The sequence below is a fragment of the Pterocles gutturalis genome, unplaced genomic scaffold (assembly GCF_000699245.1).
Source record: "Pterocles gutturalis isolate BGI_N339 unplaced genomic scaffold, ASM69924v1 scaffold14079, whole genome shotgun sequence".
NCBI lineage: Eukaryota > Metazoa > Chordata > Aves > Pterocliformes > Pteroclidae > Pterocles > Pterocles gutturalis.
Window position 1 is genome coordinate 47,064 of NW_010130857.1, and position 20,193 is coordinate 67,256.

General features: G+C 44.3%; 1 protein-coding gene across 1 annotated transcript in view; it reads left to right on the top strand.

Moving 5' to 3' along the window:
- Positions 1-19,494, top strand: part of TYW1 (tRNA-yW synthesizing protein 1 homolog (S. cerevisiae)) — a gene marked incomplete at its 3' end in the record, with an annotated part of 66,139 nt that extends 46,645 nt beyond the window's left edge. Inside the window, 1 exon segment of the mRNA XM_010080385.1 lies at positions 19,384-19,494. Within this exon segment, the coding sequence (XP_010078687.1) occupies positions 19,384-19,494 (111 nt within the window).
- Positions 19,495-20,193: the final 699 nt, after the last annotated feature.

Here is a 20,193-nt window from a genome sequence, read left to right on the forward strand (position 1 = left end):
ATGTTACCTGCTGAGATGAACAGACAGAAGGGACTGTTTCATTTGAATGAGTTTTTTCTGCCTTCTGAGATGACAATGTTGGACCATTTTCTGCCAAATGTACTTACATTAGTAGATCTGGGAGGCTCAGTGTAATTGAGTGACACTTTGTTCTGCAAAGGCATGTGAGTAGCTTGATCAAGCTGTCTGGGGAATGTGCCGGCTGATCTTGTTAAGCAAAATCCCAGACCAAACTCTGAGCTTATTGAAATCGGGTACAAGCTTACTCAGTTCTTCGTGTGAGCAGGAGAGGCTGTGGAAAGAAGGGGAGCTAAAGTATTGAAGGCAAAAATATTGGAAAAGTCTTTTGGGAACTTGCTTTTGCCCATCGTTTCTTCTGCCTCTCTTGACCCTGGATAGATATGGTTCATTCATTGCTGTGTGTTGTCAGAAGTTTCCTTGCAAAGAGTTGAAGGTGAAAGTATTGGCAAGTCTGTCCATATGGCTAAAAATACTCTGGTCAAGGTGAAGAGGAGAGGAAAAAGAAGCTCAACTAGCAGCTGCATTTTCTCCTCAAAGCAACTGCATTTTGAAGGGTCCTTGAAACACTGATAACGCGAGAGCCGATTAATAGTTGCTGTGGTTGGTAATACACTGTTCTGCCAGCCCCTGCTCAGCTGCGTATTGCATCATCACATGTGGGGGACAGCAAGATGTCTTAGGGAAGCTACTCCTTGTTTTAATCTTATACGTGATTCTGGTACCCAGAAATTATCTTGAACTGCTTCTGGGCAGAAACACCTCTCTTTTCTCCTTCTGAGCACATTGTTTGGAGTTCACGTGTGATGTTAAGCACCGTTCTGTAGATCTGCGGTGAATGAAAGGTGGTGAAAGCTAATGTGTCTGTTGATTGTTGAAAAATCCAGCTCCTGTTTCAGAATAGGTGGGGAAGTGCTGATGCATTGTGTTGGGAAGGTGATGCTAATATATCTGGAAACAAAATACAAGTGTCATATTTTCACAGTGCCGGACAAACCATCCAGACTGATTCAGTTCTCCTGAGACTGAGACAAGCTGGCATTGCAGCTGATCTGAGTCACTGCTAAAAAAATCACGGATAGGTTTGGTGGATGCACATTTAAAAAATAAAAACGGGTGAAGGAGATTTTTAAAAATACAAGTTGTACCTTGCTGTGCTTGCCATTGTGTTGTTTGGCAAGTGCTGTTCCTGCACGGTTACTCTGCTCGCTTGTGTCTGCTGGCTGTCCCCGGGGCTCTGGGCTCGGTGCCGCAGGGATGGGTAGTTAGAGACATCTGCTGCAAAAGGTTGATGATCCAAACAGATGAGTGGGAGAAGGGAAGAGGAGAGGACACGGTCCTAGGTGAGAAAGGAACGAGCATGTCCTTCTGGCTGTTCTCTTTCCTGCCACCAAAAAGCAGGGTGATTCTTGTTAAAAATAGAAGTGGAAGGGACTGGGCAAAGAGGTGAGTTTCAAATCTGTTGCCTTAGTGAGGTGGTTATACTGATAATAGATTTGATAATTTTAACTGAAGTTCTGCATAAAGTTCTTGAGCCCTTAATAAAGGAGTGAATTTAATAAGGAATTGTTCCCAGTGTGGTTTGGGAGCATCACACAGCATGTTGGCGATTAGTTGTTACAGCATTTTCAAAGGAAGTTCAGGAATAAAAGATAAAAATATTTTGTGTTATTTCTTTCTGCAGCAAACAGCAAGAAACCTGCTCTTTGTCTACTACTATTTGGAGCAAGTTTTATCCTTTCTAGAGTGATTCTCATCAAGTTGGCCTTCGTGTTAAATCTTCTATGCTGAGAAATGTTTTTTGAGAGACAGGTTTATGTTAAACAGCAGGTAGAGTCCCAGAAGGCTCCATTTGTTTCTTCTCATGTGTCTTCTGCCCTCCAAATTAAATTGAGAGGAAAAAGAAAGCTGTTAACATGTGCAATTTAGAATGTGCCCTTTCCAAACGTCACATTTGAGTCTTGTAGTCTTGTCCTCTGACAGCCCTGAGTTCACAAGAACAATTGAGAGGTGACTTGACTTGATAGGCAAGTGCTTGGAGAAAGCACTAAGGGTGTGAATCCTTATTCTTATCATATGGATGAGAAATCTCTGTTCCAGTAGTTGAAAGGCATTTCTTCCAGCCATTGTTGCTTCACAATGCTATATCCAGATGAGAAGTGAGGTACAAATTAATAATGAGGGTCCAGAAGCTCAGGAGGGAAGAGGTTGACTTTCTGTCCCTTGAAGTTTTATGATCAAGTTGATGCTTTTTTCAAAAATATCATTAACCAAACATATGCTGTCTGAGCTAGGAAATAAGGAACTGTTTTTCTGTGAGCTCTTGTCCACCAGCAGTCAGACTTGTGATCAGTTTGTAGTTTGACTTTGTGCTCGGTTTCCCTCAGTGTTACTAGACCAGATTCTCTAAGTTGAGAAACTTTGAAAACTGGTGTTCTTGTTGTCCGTAAATAACCAAGTGCTTCAAAAGCAATCAATTTGGCATTTTTCCCAAGCAATGGGATGTTGACTGAGACAAATAGTAATCCTCTACTGAGTTGCTGATAAATAAAGTGGGGATGTGGTGACCCAGTATGGCAGAAGTGCTTGCAGATTTCTATCCAAGCACTTTGAAGATAACTGGAGAACAGCTGATGAAGGATGTACCAGCAGAACCTGTCCCGTTTGTCATTCAACATTACATTGCAACGTCTCTGAGCATACTTTTTTCCACCTGTTGAGAGAGGTAAGACAACTCTTGAAGCAAGCGGCTGCTGCTCCGTGGGTGTTTGTGGGCTTGGTGAGCACTGGAGCAAGGTCCCTGGTGTTGCTCCTGTGCTCTGAGGAGCACTCTTCCAACCTTGACGTGGTGTCACCTCTTCTGTCTCTCTCTTCTTGACTTAATCATGATAAATCCTGTCCAATCTGCTCGCTACGCTGTACCTTACAGGACTTGCTGTGCTGCCAGACACCGAGTAGGCATTGCTGAGCTGCTTTAACTCTCAGAGGACAGGTGCCAATGTTCTCTTAAACAGATTGGAGCCACACACAAAGCAAACGGGGGAAAAACCCTTTAGGTTAATAGATGTTATGGCACTGCGGGAACTGATGATGAAGCAAAACCTTATCCTTCCTGTCCTTCCAGGAGGGTCAGAAAAAGCAAAAGAAACAGCTTATGGGCGCTTTCTGGAGTTTAGTTAGACCTGTGTCTTTAGACATCATACACAACTCTTGCTTTAGATCTTGGGTAGAACCTTGCCCTCAGTTTTTTTTTTTTTCTACTTCAAGGGAATTAAGATTTCATAGAGGAACAGGGTCACAGCTCTGTGGGCAAGGGGCAAGGTGTAGCAAATGTCTTTTTTTTTCTTTTTTTCTTTTCCTATAAAAAGGGGACCAAAAAGGAAAATCTTTAGCTCTGCTTGTCCTAGGATATCACATTTGACAGTGCACGGAGTTGCGTGCCTGTGGCTCTGTACTTCTTGCTGGAAGGTGATAGAGGTGGTTTGTCCAGAGAAAGGCACAAAATATGAAAACATCTCCTCTTACCATCTTCCAGTTCTGCATCTGCACGCTGCTTACAGGTAGTTCCTTTTGCATTTTTGGATGATGAAGATGCCAGCTTGCATTTTTAAATGGTTGCAGGCTTGCATCTGGTGCTGTTTACTTTAGTCTTTTTTTTTTTTTTTTTCTTCAGACTTACCCTTGGCTCTGTGTGATTACAATCATAGCATAAAGACATTGAGTTACATCTTAAGCATGTTTTAGTGCTGATCATAGAATATATGACAGTAACAATTGCTTTTATGGGAAGAACACATTTGATTTGCACAGAGATTATCTATGTGGTCACTGAGGGGGGGGGGAACCCAGTTTGTAGAGCCCAAGTGTGATGTTTCTGAGCTAAGTGACTTTTTAAGGAGAATGTAAATGTAAAATTTGCAACAGATGTTGGAATCAGTAACCAATTTTGCCACTATAAATTTAGAAAAATTTGACTCTTCTGCACAGTAAATGCTCTCCACCAGCTGTGTGCTTGTTTTAATGGTTTTGCTAATGAGACTTCTGGTGTAAGCCTTTTGAAATGCAGTATGATGAGTGTTACAAAGGTACAATGTTTAATATTAAATTATTGTTGCTGAAATACATCATCTCCTTTCAGCTTAGCTTACAGTAAGCACCAATCCAAATGAGGCTTCAGCGAGATTCTTGGCTGCAGAGGAAGTGAAATCTTATTTCTTCTGTCTGTTCCAGTACCTCTGGGTTTGCTTGCAGGCAAGAAAAAGGGAAAAATGTTCATAAACACACTTGACAATCAAAATGATGTGTTATTCCAAGCTGCTGGTTGTTACTGTGTGTCTTATGAAGACAGGATAGTGAGGAAGGCAAGGTGTCTCTGGCCACTCAATGAGCCTCAGGCAGAGGTGGGGTAGAATCCGTGTTGTCCTAGTCCTTGTCCAAAGCTTTGTCAGTTATCCCACAGCAGCCCCCTCCTCTTTGTTACTGCCTGGGGCTTTTGGGACTTTAGCCAGGCCCGTGGGTTATTCACTTGCTGCTTGTTCTTGCCAGGGGAGCAGTTACAGCTGCAGAGAGGCTGCCCAGCTGTCACCCTTGTTGTCTGGTAGAAGGCACTTCTTCCCCTTCCCTTGTCTTCTGGAAATGGGCTCCAACCTGTGAAGTGTAGATGGGAGAAACAGGGGGCCCTCCTCCTCCTCTTCCGAGCGCACCCTTCTCTTTCACCCCTTGCCTAGCACACAGGGTGTAGCTTGCCTAGCTTGTCTGCTACTTCACATTTGGGAAGCATTTCCTTTTCTTACCCTTTAATAAACGTGATTTTTCTTTTGCCTTGAGCTCTTCCTCAGAGGCTGCATTAGAGATGCCAGACTTGGCTTTTCAAGAACTTGGTTCTAACCAGTCTCTATTCCCCTTTCCAGCCCTTCTGTTATTTATTAACCCAGTCGCTAGCAAAGGGCTGCTGTGTTCCCTGGAGCTTGGCTCTGGGAGCCAGAACTCCCAACTACTCCAACAGGCTCCATGGTCTTGAAGATGTCTTCTCAGTTTTTCGTTCTTTAGGTGTGAAATAGAGCAGTAGTCTTCATGTAAAAGCACCTTGAGAAGACAGAGCGTGTGTGTGTTTTTATGTGAACTCTTAAAAAGGAAGGAGCCAGCCTAAAATTCTGCTTGTGTCAACTAGGCGAAGGAAACTTGTACCTGCACTTTATTTTAAAACATGTTTTTATTTAAGCCTGTAAAGTTGAAGTAACTGGGCCAAATGCCATAGATTGGGATTGTGCAGAGCATTGCATAATATTCCGTTCTGCTAAATGCATTAGCTGTTGGATTTCTCTTCTCACTGACCAATTATCAACGGCTCCAGCGTGATGATTCAGATAAGAAGCGTTTATTGGGTTCATTGAATCTATTCATTTGATGTTTCAGGAAAGATGAGTTGACAAAGCATCTGCAAGAGTGATCTATTTTTCTCATCTCAGACGGTGAGTGTGTAATTGAGGCGAAAACACTGCAAACAGGAAAATGGATTTTCTGGGAATGTGCTAGCAGGTGTGCTGGTGCTCCTCCGAAGCAAGGGAACACACTCGTGGGTTTGTGCATGGCAAATACAATCAGGAAGAGTTATTGCTTTGCAGGGGTGAGGGGTTAGCTACAACGGGCTGAGCAGTGCAGGTGTGTTTGGGTGACAGAGGCCAGGCTTCTGGGTCCGCGCGTGCAAAAGCAGCTGCAGTGACACATGGACTTGGTGTCCCCAGGCTGCTCAGCACCACACATAGTCTGGTGGGGTGGCTCTGGGAAGGCTCTCCTCTGCTGCAGGGCGAGATTGGTGTGCTTGGCTCAAACCACTGCTGAGGGTGACTGGACCTGGTTTGGTTGGTTTGGGGCTGAAGCGGCTGAGAAACGCTCAGTCTCTTCCTCCGGTTCTCCTTCGGGGCAGGATCCTGTAGCAGGTGGGTGGCCATAGAGCTCAGGGCACGGTCGTGTCTTCAGTGCTCTGCTTGTCAGTAGTCTTCTTCAGCTCCCATTTTGGCTTCTTTGGATTACCCAAGTGCCAGCAAGAGCAGAACCTGTCCCTAAACTTCTGTCAGATTGATTTTTGCAATAAACCAGCTCACGCAGAGAAGTGCTGGCTTTCCTTGTTGCATGTTGATGTTTGTGCCTTGGTGCTGTTCCTTTCTGTGATTCTCTGCCCTTAAAAATCCAGAGGGAGCTGGTGGTGTGAGTTGGGTATTTGTGACTTTGGACACTTGCCGATGGGTGTGAATGATGGCTGTGATCAGTGGGGTGGTCTGTGACCTCCCAAACCACATGCCTCCATCCATCGTTTCTGTAGCTGCTGCAGTAACCCATCTGGAGCCTTGTTGACTTGCAAGTTGTGTGCTTGAGAGCCACGTCCTGCATTTCCTCCTTGGATGAAACCACAATTGGATTTGCCAATGTACAGGGACTACGACATGCAGATTCAGAGTCTCCTCTGAAGCTGCTAAATTGTTGGAGCATTTTTTCATATAAATTTGTGGAGTGTCGTGTACGTACTTGAATACAGAAAGCCGGTAATTAGTGATAAAAGGTCAAAGCAAACTGGCAAATCAAAGATGTTTTATCTTTCATTTTTTACACAATTAAGGCCTTTGTGATGGGTGGACTCAGCTTCTCTTGAATTTCTTCAGCCATTTCTAAGTGCAAGAGTTGGGTGGAATTACAGTGCTGCTTAGTTTGGGCATCTCCCTTTCTCGTTGTCTGAGAAGAGCAGTTGGCTGCATTAGTGATGAAAGGTCAAAGCAAACTGGCAAATCAAGATGACTTATCTTTCATTTTTTACACAATTTGTGATGGGTGGACTCAGCTTCTCTTGAATTTCTTCAGCCATTTCTAAGTGCAAGAGTTGGGTGGAATTACAGTGCTGCTTAGTTTGGGCATCTCCCTTTCTCGTTGTCTGAGAAGAGCAGTTGGCTGCTCATAAATCTCTTTGGTGGAGAAACTGATATTAGATGCACTGTAAATTGTCTCCTCTAACTGCTGAGCTCTGAAAACAGAGTAGTGTGGAGAGGATAGGTGGTGAAGAGCCCTGGAACTGGAGAGTTGATGATCCATAGCACTAATACAACTGTTTACAGACCTGAAAAACATGTGTCTGCTTCATTGCATTTATTTCATTCTGGCTTTGTGGTGAAATTTTCTTCCATGGTGCTGACCTGGCTGTGAGGCTGGGGGAGCCAGGGGGGCAAACTTTCTCAGCAGATGGAAACGACGGGGCAGGGGCTGAGGAGTTCAAGTATCACTGCCCGCTTTGAAGCGGTGATTCTCTTCACGTTTTCCTAGAGAATATCCATAGGGAGAAATGCTGTGCATCGGGGGGAACTGAAAGGAGCCCAGCTCCTTGAGGTGAAAGCTCTGAGACTAACTGCTCAAAATGAAGAGACAGATACAAAGGCTGCAGGAGCTGCTGAAAGGCTCCAGTGCTGCACCTGAACACTCAGGTAGTGCTGGCGAGAAGTGTTTGGAGGGGGGTAACAGCGGCCCCTGGCAAACAGCTCTTCTGCAGCAGGATTGATCTCCAAACCCCAAGCGTGTTGCAGAGCATCGTCCAGGTGCCGTTCCTGGGCTGGTTTCACAAGCCTGCCCGCACAGAGCATCGTTCCCGTGAGTGCTCGGATGGGGAATGTCCCCTCTCTGTGTGTCGTCTCCTGGCACATCTTGCTCTGCCCCATCACCATAGAGGAGTGCTCTCAGTCCCCAGCTCAAGCTGGAGCTCATCTATTTAATAGAATAGCCAGTTAAAATGTTTAAAGCTTATTTACTTTTCCATAATGTTTGTAACTTTAGAGCCTAACTCATGAGTTAGGACTTTACAAAAGCTGTAGTCTTGCAAGGATTGCTTAATCAATAAGAAAGAAATGTATTTCAGACTCCTTGTTTATGTTGTTCTTTGTTAAATGAGAGGGGCAGGATTTTCAGCAAATTGTGGTGGGGCTTTCATGTCTATTTTTAGATGATTTGGACAAAACCCCGAAGAAAAATATTCTAAATCCTTTGCTTCGCAGACTGCGAGAGTGATTTTTAATGAGGTAATTATGTTTTTATGGCGAATTAATCTCTGCTTTCATCGTTTGACTCTTGAAGTTGCATTGCTGGTTTGTTGTTTCCCGAGATAACGAGTGTCAGTTTATTCTCTTAAGTACAATAGCCCCTTCCCAGGCTTTGGCCGAGCCTGTGCTCAGTGTGCTGTGCCGTTAGTCACACATCCGTCGTCTCTGCGTTGCTGGCTGCTGCTGTCGGTGAGTTATACCCATGAAAGTGCTGACATTTTGTCAAATCATGGATTCTCTTTTTGCCTTATAGACATGATGTCTCTTCATTTTTCATTATCCTGCAATCGCTCACTTAAACCATCATTATTACAGCATCATTTAAAATGCAGTTTATTCTTCCTTCCTGTATCCCCTGTTGCTGAGCAGAAAACACTGATTTTAAGGAATATTCTTTTAGAGCCCTGCAAAATTTCAGTGGCATGTTGTTTTCCTGGCTGAGATTTCCAACTACAGAGGTCTGTAAGGAAGCATCCAAATCTTTAGCTGTATGTATAAATAGCTGCTGGGATGGCTTAAAAATACTGAACACCTGGCAGCTGACGTGGGGGAGATTGGGTTCCTCTGTTGGATCTGGAAAAACTTTGGTGAATGTTCAGTTCATTCTTTAGCCAGAAGCATTTGGCTAAAGCTGGACTGTTTTTTAAACTGCTCTTATCCCTCTTTCTTTTTTTGCACGGATGAATGCCATTCGAGTTTTTTTCTTTAAGTTCCTCAATCTGTGGACTAAGCTATTTTGCCCATTACTTCCCTCCTTGTCCCCTCTCTTTGGGGTTCCCTCCTTGTCTGTAGTTTGTTCTTAATGTTGTCCTTCTCTGGAACCACTGCCAGGGTTACAGTTGTGCACTTTTAATCGAGATGTTTGAAATCGTGTCTCTCCAGGACCACCACACCACAGGCTGCCCTCATCTTTGGCCAAGCGGCCAAACCTGAGATATTGGTTCATGGAGCTCGAGGGACATGACAGCACGGAGCTGTCGCTGGGGCATATGCCTCTGTGGGGGAATGTGGGATGAAAGGAGGCTGGGGGACGTCCCAGGGGTTGGTTTCAGCCCTTCCCCAACACCAGACTGGCTCTGAATGCCTCTTTTCTTCCCCACACATGACCAGACATGAGTGTTTACCCCGGTCCTGTGACCTTGCACACAAAGTGCTGGCCCAGATGAAAGCAGAGGTGCCTCCTCTGCTTAAATAAAAATCATATTTTATGGTCAGGTCAAAGCAAGTCAGTGATCCTCTTGGATTTTACACCTCTTTGGCGAAGGGGCTGTTTTGCAGATGGGATGGAGCCAAGGCGGCCGAGCAGGTCAGCTGCTGACTGAGCCCCTGTGCTCGTCTTTACTCCATGTTGAAGAGCGGCAGCCGGAGCTGGACAAAGTGCTCATCACTTGGTGCCTGTATGGCAGGTCCCTGCTGCTGCAGCAGCTGCTCCGACCCGCGGGGCTGCTGCTCCGCTTCATTGGAAGACACCCATGCGGAAAAGGTCCTGATCTCGCCTATATTTGGGAGCCTTCACAGGAGCGGCACCTGTCAAACTTCTGCTTGAAGTCCTTGCAAAGTCAATGGGACCTGGAGCGTTGCTGAAGGCTTTTGTCCTCTAACCAGGGATTTTTTTAGTTCACTTCTACTTCAGGAGTTCACTTTCTGCTCAGATTTGAGCCCATCTTGGGTTTTAGCAACTCCTTGGCGCAGGGCTTGGTGGGAACGCTACCCAGGCTCGTGCTAATGCTTTTTCTGGCTGGTTGGTGTTGAACGTACACTATTTCCTCAGGAAATGAAATATCATCAGGCTGTGTGGTCTGTTTAACAGCAAGCTTGAAGCGGGGTTTTTGTGCTGATGACTTGGTATGATCTGTTTCAATGCTAGTCTTCTATTTTAAGTTATGTTGTTGCGTTGGCCTTTTTTTCCCTTTTAATTCCTTGAAACTGCCCTAGGAATATTGAAAAGAAATAGATCACTGGAATATTGTTGGTGCTGATTTACAAGAGTGTATTAAAAACAAGTCCATGGAAAATGGATAAAGAAGCAGTCATAGTTCTGGATTTATTTAAGAAAAACATTTTTAGGTCTTGGAACAAAGCTGCTGTTGTACTTTGCTTTATTTCTAGGGGCTTTTAACTAAATAAACTGATTAATTTCTACTGAAGTGTGAAGCGATAAAGTAGATTACAAGCAATAGGTGGCGAGTACAGGAAGGATGATTATGGAGGGGAATGTGACTTAGGATGCTGGTTTAGGAAGGTTAGATAATGAAATTTGATTTATTTTCTCCTTGGTTTCCAGTCTGGTTCACTTATTCTTGTGCTTCGTATATCAGCAGGACTGCTAACAGGCAGTTGTGGTTTTTTGGTTTTTCTGGTTTAAAATTCTGGCTTGGGAATCAGTGCTGCTGTGCTTGTTTCACTCCAGCGTTTTCCTTCTCTTTCAAGGCAGAATTTCAAAGCTGGTCACTACAAACCAATTTTGTACGATAGAACAACATCTATGTCGACTGATTTCTGTCTTAAAACAAAAGAACTGGTGCAAACCAAAACTCAACTTTCATGTTTTTGTAATTATTATTCGTGACAGTTTTTTTTCATCTTATTTTCAAGACTCTAGAAGAATAAGAAATTTTGTATGGCTTTCAGGCTAGACACCTCAGGATAATAATGGTTTACAGAGAGAATTTTGTTTCTCACACAAGTATGTTAAAACTGAAAGAATTACAATTGCAGGAAAGTGCTGGGGTTGAGCACTCTCAGGTTTCTAGCAAATCGAAGCTTGAGCTTTGCTCTGGTTTTACAGCCAAGCAGCTAATGTGTTAATTATCCCATGGTAATATGCACCTTTTTAGCAATGAAGACAAAACCTCACCTTGCTTTAAACTGGGGTATTAATAGCAAATGCTTGAACAATGTATGGTTTTAGTAGATACCTACGCAGCATAACCTATTCAGGTTTTTTGCTTTAATGACTGTATTAGCCTGAAGAAAGGAGCCTGGAAACTTTTGTGCTCTGTGCTGAGTTAATCTTTGAAGGCAAAAAAATCCACCAAACTTCTCTGCTGTGCAAATCTGCCCAGGAGAATGCTCTCAGGTGTGTGCAATGTGACTCTTAGGAGGATGTCATTTCTCCATTCCCTGTGTTCAGGACTGGTTGTGTAGTGATAGATGAGCCCGAGTGGAGCGATGAGCCCTTTATTTAAGGGGAGGGTCCTGATTGCCAAAAGAAGAGATTAATCTGCTTTCCTTTCAAGGGCACTGAATCCTTCCCTGATGATGTTCTCCTGTGATGGGTGTCCCAGCTCATCGGCAGAGCTTTGGGGAGCCTGAGGCTCCGCAGTGCTGGATTTGGGAGAGGCAGAAGTGATCTCCTGTCCTCTTACGGAGCATCTGTCTCCAGGCTGAACTGGAAGGCTTTGGAAAGCTGTGAAATCTGGGGGTTGTTAGCGTTTGAGATTTCCTTTGCTGTGTTTTGGATCTTTTATCCTTCATGGAGTGTTATGGATAAAGATGCCTGATATTGAATATGGTGAATAGATCCTTGGCTGCAGGGTTTGGGTTTTTTTTCTGATCACATCCCTGTGACAAGCAATTTCCAAGTGTGAAAATTGCTTTGATATCTTTATTCAGGAACTCGCTCACTTAGTAAGGTGTTGTATAACCCGAGCAAGGGAACGAAACTGAGTCTGGAGAGGATGGCTTCTCCCTTTGCAGGGGCTGTCGCTCGGAAAGGGCAGCTTGCCTACTGCTGCGGCGTGTGAGCCAGGAGCTGTGCCGGGCTGCAGGATTGCACGTGTTTCAGTATTTAGGCTGATTTGGATTACGATCAGAGCAGGTCCTTGCCAGCTAGAAAGCTCTGAAAAATGTGTCATGAAGTTAGTTTGGAAGTTGAGCTTTTCGTTGAAGGAAAGAAAAAATATTAATGAAACTAAGAAGCTGGCTTTTGAAGTCATTATTCAATACCTGCAAAGGATCTGTGAAGTTTTGTGCAAGAAAGAGCAGTTTTTGTTTAGAGTCTGCAGTGTAATTTCTTCTCCCTCCTAGAGTGATTTTTTTCTTCCATCTAATCAAAGCAGTATTTCTATTGACAATATTGGTTTTGTTACTTGAGTTTCATTAGCTGCAAAATATGGATTTGTGTTGAATCATCTGTAAACGAAGTGTCATTTTCTAGCAATAAAATTATTTTATCTAAGAAAAGTATATGAGTGTTCAGAATGTCTGGCTTCAAGCTAGTGTGTTGAAGTCTGGGTTTTGATGTGTTTACTCTCAAATGGTAGGACGTTGTTACTCTGCTGTATTAAAAGAGCTGTTTCAGCTGACATGATCCGAGGTAAAGGTCCTGCAGGACCTCAATGCATGGTTTGGAGGAGGAGGTTTGTCTGCTCTTGCCCTTTTTCCCAGCCTTCTGCAGTCTCACGAGGTCCAGCTGTGCTCCCACTGCCTCCCTGCTGTGGCTGGAGAAGGGGGATGCTCCGCTGCCGCAGCTGAACTCATCTCAATCCATCAATCCAGCAACCTGCTCTTCGCAGCACAATTGACGTGTTCACCCCTCCCTCTTCTTCCTGAGATTAGACCTGAGATGTTTTATGAAGAATAATTATATTTGATCTACGAAAAGATGAATGTTGAGGAGGAGGGAATTAAAAAGAAGTGACAAAAAAAAAAAAGCCCCAATCCCTCTTGGTTATTGAAGCAAGAAGGGAACACTTTGTCAAACTGACACGTGAATCCTTTATTAACATCTTCTGGGCCAGCGGATGCAGGGAGAGCAGTGTCACCTCCTGGGCTCTGTCTCGGTCTTGGGTGTGTTCTGTGGTTTGGCTTTGAGATTTGGCCATCGGTGAAACATACGCGTACAGAAAATGCTCGTTTGCAAATGTTTTAGAGCTGGGGAAAACTTAAGATGGTTTAAAAGAAAAATGTAACCACTCTGGAAATGGGTAAAAATGTCAGTGCTGCTCTGAGGGCCACGGGAGCTGCTGGAGGGGAGCGAGCGGGCAGCAGCCTGGACATTCATCTTGGGCTTCACCCGAGTCTCAGCAACCCTGTGGAGGATGGAGAGAAGGAACCGCATCCCTGTCTGCTGGCCTCGATCGTGACTTTGAACTCTGGCCACAGGGCACTGCTGTTGCTGGGACCAGGGCACGAGACACTCTTGAGATAAAAATTTTGGCCTTTTTGTTTGCCGAGTGAGAGAGAGTCCAGGATCTCAGATCCAGTTAATTAAATGTGTTTTGTTTTGAGTTTTTTTGGGTGTGTGTTTTTTTGGTTTTTTTTTTTTGTTTGTTGGGTTTTTTGACTTGTGCCCTGTCTGGCATTCAAGGGATGTGATGCTTTTTGGGGTGGCTTGGGAAGATGTTATCAGGATTTGCCTAAAGGGAAAATACCGCTTTTCCCCAGGTTGGTTCTTCATTCCTCAAGTCTTTGGGGAACAGAAAGCTGAGCTGACCCCTGATGACTTGCCTTTTTGGGACCCTGTTTTAAAAGGGTGACAGTTGCTACATAGTTTTCAGAATGCAACGAAAGTGCGGTATCTCTGTCTCTTGAGCCTGCTGCCAGCATTGGTGTGGTTTGTGTGTCCTCCAAAGAGTAAGGTTTGAAAAACTTGGGGGAACAAGTCATTGTGTGGTATGGGCCAAAGTGGTTCTCAGATTTTTATTATTATCATTATTACTTTCAATTTTATTGTAGTTTAGTTATTTAAATTGTTCTTATCTCAATTGACAAGTCTCTTTCCCCTTCACCCCTTTAATTCTCTCTCTCATCCCCAGGAGAAGGGGAGAGGTGAGCGACCGGCTGTTGTGTTTTGCTGCCAGCCAGGATCAAAACTAGGACACAGGATCAGCTCGGTGGGTTGAGTGCTGGATATCTCCAAGCATGGAGACTCTTCAACCTCTCCCAGCCACCCCTTCTGGTGCTCAGTCACCCTTCCTGTAGAAATTTCATGTAAAAAGGCAATTTTCTGTGCCTCAGCCCCTGCCCACTGCCTCTGGTCCTTTCCCTGGGTGTTGCTGGGGAGAGTCTGGCTTTGTCCGCTTTACTCCCCCATCCAGGTATTTATTGACAAGGACATCTTCTCTTGTTTTCTTTCCCATCTCTTCTTTTCCTTTGCCACCCGATGGGCATGCACAGTCTGCCGGGCCCTAGAACTGCCCCTTCCTGGGAGGCTGATCGTCTGCATGAAGAGCTTTTTGGCATCAAATAGGTGCAGTACCACGCCCTCAACTTCCACCCATTTGAAAGGCTTGTATTAACTTTTTCTCTTCCACTGATGGTATTCTGACGGCTGTCTGAAGTGAAATAATAGTTGCTTTTCTTGTAAACGCAGGGTGTAAAGCGTTGCAGTCTGGTTTTATATCCTGATGGTTTAGATCACTAAATTCTCAGGGCTTAAGCTCTTATTTCTTGTTTTTCAGTGCTTATAAGAGGATCTCCTGGGCCCCTATTGTACAACCAAATACAAATAATACATGAATAAACCAGGATTGTCTCTTTGTACTGCCGGCAGTCTGTAAGGATTACTTGTATATAACATCATTTTGCGGTATTAGGCCTTTAGTCATTTTGATCTGTCCCTTCTACCACTTCTTTAAAATGGCTTTTCTCTCTGCTCAGACAACACTTGAGAGATGTTGCCCTCTGGAAAGAGGTTCCTTCAGTTGCAATATTAATATCTCATTTTTCTACCTTTTTTTCCTGTATCCCTTTGGCAGTGTTTTAGTTCCTTTACCTGTTTCTTTCACCACCGGTCATGGTTTGTTAATACAGTTTTTGTGATAGTTCCATTATTGAAGTGATGGATAATACACCCAACTGCAGTTATTACTTGTCAGTTGGTGCTGCCCTGTGGGGGGAAAAGCCCTTTTAATGTGCTTGGAGCATTGTTTGAGTTTTATGAAGTACGTGAACTTTAATGTTAGACTTTTAAAATGATCTAGGATGTGTATTGGAGAGTATTAAAAATGAGATTTAAACAGGAGAAGACCCCTCCCTTCGTGGAGGTGTTCACGCTGTAAGAAGAAACACTCGCTGAAGCATTGTACTGAAAGTACATTTAGAAAATGTTGTGATAAGAGTGAGCCAGTAAGGTTTCATCCTCTCTGCGAAACTGTTCTTGCAGTATTGTATTTACTCAGCTCTGCCAGCACTCCTTCTGCGTTCAGCCTGAGCTTCTGACCATTTCTTGGTGGCATTTTGTGTTTAGTCCTCTATGCAGAATGAGAGTAAAATAAATATTTTTTCCACAGGGAAAGTGTTTGCATGCCTCTACCCAGTTCCAAACTGGGAGAGAGAAGTAACTGTTAGAGTTATAAGAACAAAGCGCAGAGGGTGATGAAGGATTAGCCCCTAAATACCATTTCTTAGATTATAGAGGGGAGAACTGAGATGTCCCCGCGCTTGCAGGCACAGAGCTGCTGGGCAGAGGGTGTCCCCACTCACCCTGGCTTGCAAGAAGATGGCAAGTTACTGGGCTTTGGACAGCAGAGGAAAGGGGAGGGAGGGCTGGCAGACAGCTTGATGGTTGTCATTGTACATGTATGTCCTCTGCCAACATAGGATTATTTTTTTTTTTTTTTTGCAAATGTTTATAGTTTGCAAAAATTCTTGCTGGTCTGGTTGGGTTTTGGTCATGTCTATGTGCATGTTCCCCAGCTCTGAGCCAGACACAGCTGTTGGTGGCCGTGTGCTGGCTTTCCATGTCACAACCACCACCAGCTTTCACATGACAACCTCCTTTTGCGCTGGTGGCAGCCACTGGGAAGCAGGACAGCTCTTCCAGTTGCCGTCAGTAATTCCTGGCCTTCCCTGAACCTGCCCCATCTGCTCTGGTGGTTGCAGGGGCCGTTTGGGAAACAACCAGGCGTGTATAAAATAAGTTGACAAGTGCTGGAGGCTGTACCTGTGATCCCAAATGGAAGCAGGGCCCTGTAGGGGTCAGTCCCATGTTTAGGTACCCCAGGGGACCCCTGTCTCCTGCATTGGCAGAGGATTGAGCCACATGTGCAAGAACAAGCAGGAACCCTTCCTCCGTGCTGCCTTCTGGAGAGCTCTCCTGGGGAGAGAAGTCCGGGCGATGGCCATAAGAGCAGGGCTGAGGATTGGCGAAAAAGTGACAAGTATGTATTTGTTACTTATTTCATAATCATGTATGTTAATCTTTGCTGTTTGATTTCATCCCTTTTTAATAGAATAGACTTGGATTTTTAAAAAATAGATTGCTTCTACTATAGTTTGTCAAGAAACATAGTCGATCTACTGCACGCGTGGGCTATGTGTGAATATTTTTCATTAGCCTGGAGGAGCTTTCCATGCATCTATTGATAATACTACCCTTAATTCCAGCACTTGAGACCAGCTTCTGCCTGGTCCAGTCTCCCGTTATCTGTACGTCATGTTCCAGTTCCCCAAAGAACAAATATCTGCTGTCTGAAGATCAAGTGGATTTTCTAAGACTTTCACCCCACAAGTGGATTTCCTGTGTTTTATTTCTCTGTGTTAAGTTTGAAATTTTATTTACTTTTTTTGCCTTTTTATACCCTCCGCTGCTGCAGACGGTGCAGCCAGCAGTGGTGACGCTGCTCGTGCTGGATTTACCGGGCTGCGCTGTCCCACTCACCGGGTGCTCATGGCCAAGCTACATTTTCTAAGCGTGACAGCAATGTCCACAAATCTGCTCTTGATTTTAGCACAAAACCGTCCTGCCAAAAAAGAGAAATACCCCTAAAAGCTTCACTTCATGGTGGACTCCCCGCTCTGATGATTGCACTGGAGACCTGACCTCCCAGTCTCTGCGGACTGGGTCTGGATCAGCAGCCTTTGGTAGGGGTTGGTATTAAAAATATGATTTTTATTTACTGTTGCCTTGAAGCTGCCTACATTTGTTTACCACTGTGAGCTGACCTTTGGGGAGACATTTCTTGATTAATTGGGTATCTCATCACTTCAGACGATTGACAGGCATGTGCGTGTTGGAATTTTTCCTCTTGTTAGATATTTTCCCTCTGGAAAAAAAAATCCCTAGCAAATGATGTGTTTATTTTTTGTGTTGGTTCCTCCATTGTTTCTCTCTTTAGTAATTAACTCTTGATTTCATACTTGCCTATTGTCTCTTGGCCTGAACCTTTCTTTTGCCAATTGATTCAAATCATAAGAGCTGCAGTCACTTGTTCTTAAATATGTGCTTATAAGCTACATGTAAAGCAGAGACTGGATATTTTAATTCTTGAAATATTTGGCCTTCAGTAGTCATTCTCTGAATAATTCTTTAAATTTACTCTCTACGGACTTTTTTTAAAAGAAGCTTCACCTCTCACTCATTTTCTCAAAACACTGACTCCTTGCAGGTATCAAATCCTTGCTTGTGTTTATTCCCTGGAGAATTTTGGAGGTTTACCTGATGCTTTAGGGTCCCAAGATGACAGGCAACAGGCAGTGAGTCTGTTGGGACACTTCTGCGTGCACTGGGTTTAGTTCTCTGTGCCTGTGTACCCCAAAGACCTGCCCCTTGCTCTGTTGGGATGTTAGCTAGACAAAGATAATGCTCCTGGTTTTTACATTTTTGTCCTTTAGTTATTTGTTAGTAAATAATCTGGAATGTTTCCATAGCAAACTGGTATAGAAAATATTGTATTTTCTCCCTGTGGAAAATATAAATGTGGTGGTTAGGTAAGTGATGTTTTGATTTTTATGCAGAGGGCAAATTTCACTTATGTGGCATGTAGGTCAGAGGCTCAGAAGAAGTAAAACGTGGCTAGATAGGGGACTGGGAAGTATTGGTTTTGTCTGGAGAAGGGTAATAGCATGAACTCTTCAGTATCCTTGGAGTGGGGCTCAGGGTCCCGGGGTCTCTCCCTGCTTTGCCCCTGGCCAGTGGATGCTGTCAGAGGTATTGCTGTGGGAGATGGTCTGAGGTTTAGTGATGGAAAGTTCCGTTCGGGAGCAGATCTCCTCATCAGCTTATCCTTCTGGGGTAAAAATGTAATAAACTGCTTCCCAGCCACGGCACTGAAGTTCAGGTAACCTTGTGCTATGGGAACGGTGTGAGTCACAGGTGAGGGAGAATCTTTTAACTCCACCTGGGTCTAAGCCTGGACTTTCTGGAGCAGGAGAATGTGATTCCAGCCCTCACTGCTCTGCAAAGTCCCAGCCTTGGCACAGAGCCTGGCCCCAGCTGCAGAGCCTTGGGTTGCTGTGGATTTGTTAAGGTCCTCTTTCGCTCTGCCTAAACCGGTGCTTTCGTCAAGTTCTACAGTCTACAGTGTGCCAAGGAAGGCAAATTAGTTAATTCAAAACCCAATTTTGCTGGAAGATTGCTCTATAAATAAATTCCAGAGATAAGTGAAATAAAACATTAGTGAAAGATGAAGGGCAGGAGAGGGGCAAGATAGAAAGAAGCAGATGTAAGGAGTGAGAATGAGTTTGTTCCACGGCCAAGTGCTTATATCGACAGTAGAAGTCACCAGTAACTTCTTTGGTGAGCAGCCCTTGGAAGAAAAATCAGAGTAACTCCAATGAAAACTTCTCTGAGTGCTGTCTGCCACTGTGCACAGAAATAAGTCAGGTCTGGGTATCTTGGGGAGGCACTGGTGTGACGAGGAGCTGCGGCGCCCAGCGGCAGGATGGAGAGGACCGGTCCGTGCAGGGATGCTGCTGGGCTGCAGGGGGTCACCAGGGGTGGGGGCTGCTCTTGTAGTCTGCAGCTCCTGTGTTTGTTGCTGATGGTTTGCACCGCACTTTTTATACGGCTAGGTCATAAGCAGGGGATTTTCAATGTATCCCGGTTGTGATTTTAATTGTCCCTTTGTGCTTCCAATAAAATATTCTGTGTAACTGATCGGAGGAGAGCCTTTGCTCTGTGATATCATGCCTAATGTGCTGGAAGGGTTCGCAGGCAGGGGCAGGCAATGGTCTGTCTATTCTTGTTCGTCCTGTCCAAAAGTCACCAATGCCAGGTCATCCAGCTGGAGGAAATAAAATATCTGTATAGCAGCTAATGGTGAGATTTTATGCCTGGGGAAGCAAATCAAAGAGAGACAAACTTCCTGGTTATTTTCACATTAAGTTAGAGCTCCTGTAAAAACAAAGTGCCTGGGATGAGCTCAGCTGCTCCACAGCATCGGTGAGCTGTCTTTAAAAGAATACATGAGGTGACTCCTGGGTTGGGTCTGGTTTGTTTTAGGTCCTGCATTCTTGAAATAAATTAATGATTTTTCTTTTTCCTGTTTGAGGCTGTGTGCAAGGCTGGAACATCCTCCCTGTGTCAGAGTGTGTTGCTAATGTAATTTTTCCTTTATTTCAGCAACAGCGCACAGTTTATAGGCTGACACTGGTGAAAGCTTGGAATGTGGATGAACTCAAAGACTACGCTGACTTGATATCCCTGGGTAAACCAGACTTCATCGAGGTCAAGGTGAGCTGCATCAGTGTTTTACGTTTTTCCTTCCCATTCCTTCCCACCCCCAGTCTTATACAAGTAAATGCAGTTCTTCTGAAGATTTCAGTGATGCATAAGGAACTTATCTCTTGCTTTTAAAGTTAGGCAGCCAGGCTTCTAATATTTTATGTGTGCTTTTGGAGTAGTCTTTAGTGTTATGCAAGACAAGCTGTGTACCAGCCGGCGTCAATTTCTGCTCAACAGAATCCTAACCCTCTGGTCTTTTTTGTGTTTCTTATGAAAGTGGGGACTGATAAATAGATCTTCCTTTTATGTCAACCAACATTTTAAACAAAATATTCTGGGGCAAGCTGGTAGTTTGTGGTATTATTCTTCCCATTGTGGTCTAAAATTCTGCTGGGGGGAAAAGGTGATAATGTCTGTCTTACTGATGTGGTATTTGTCAGGCTTTGCAAAACAGGGGGAAATTATTGCCCTCTGGGACTGGAAGAGCTACTAACAGGAGCATGTGTGAGATACAGCAGGGCAGGAGGTGCTTTATCTTGGGATTAATCAATTTAGTATATAAAGACGCATTGCAAGGTGTTCTGTAAAGAGTCACTATCAGCAGTTTCATTCAGCAACTCCTCTGCAGGCCAGCACATTTACCTCAGGTCTGTGTTTTTGCAGCTCTATTACTGCTAGACTTTCTCTTTCCTTTTTCTTTTCTTTCTC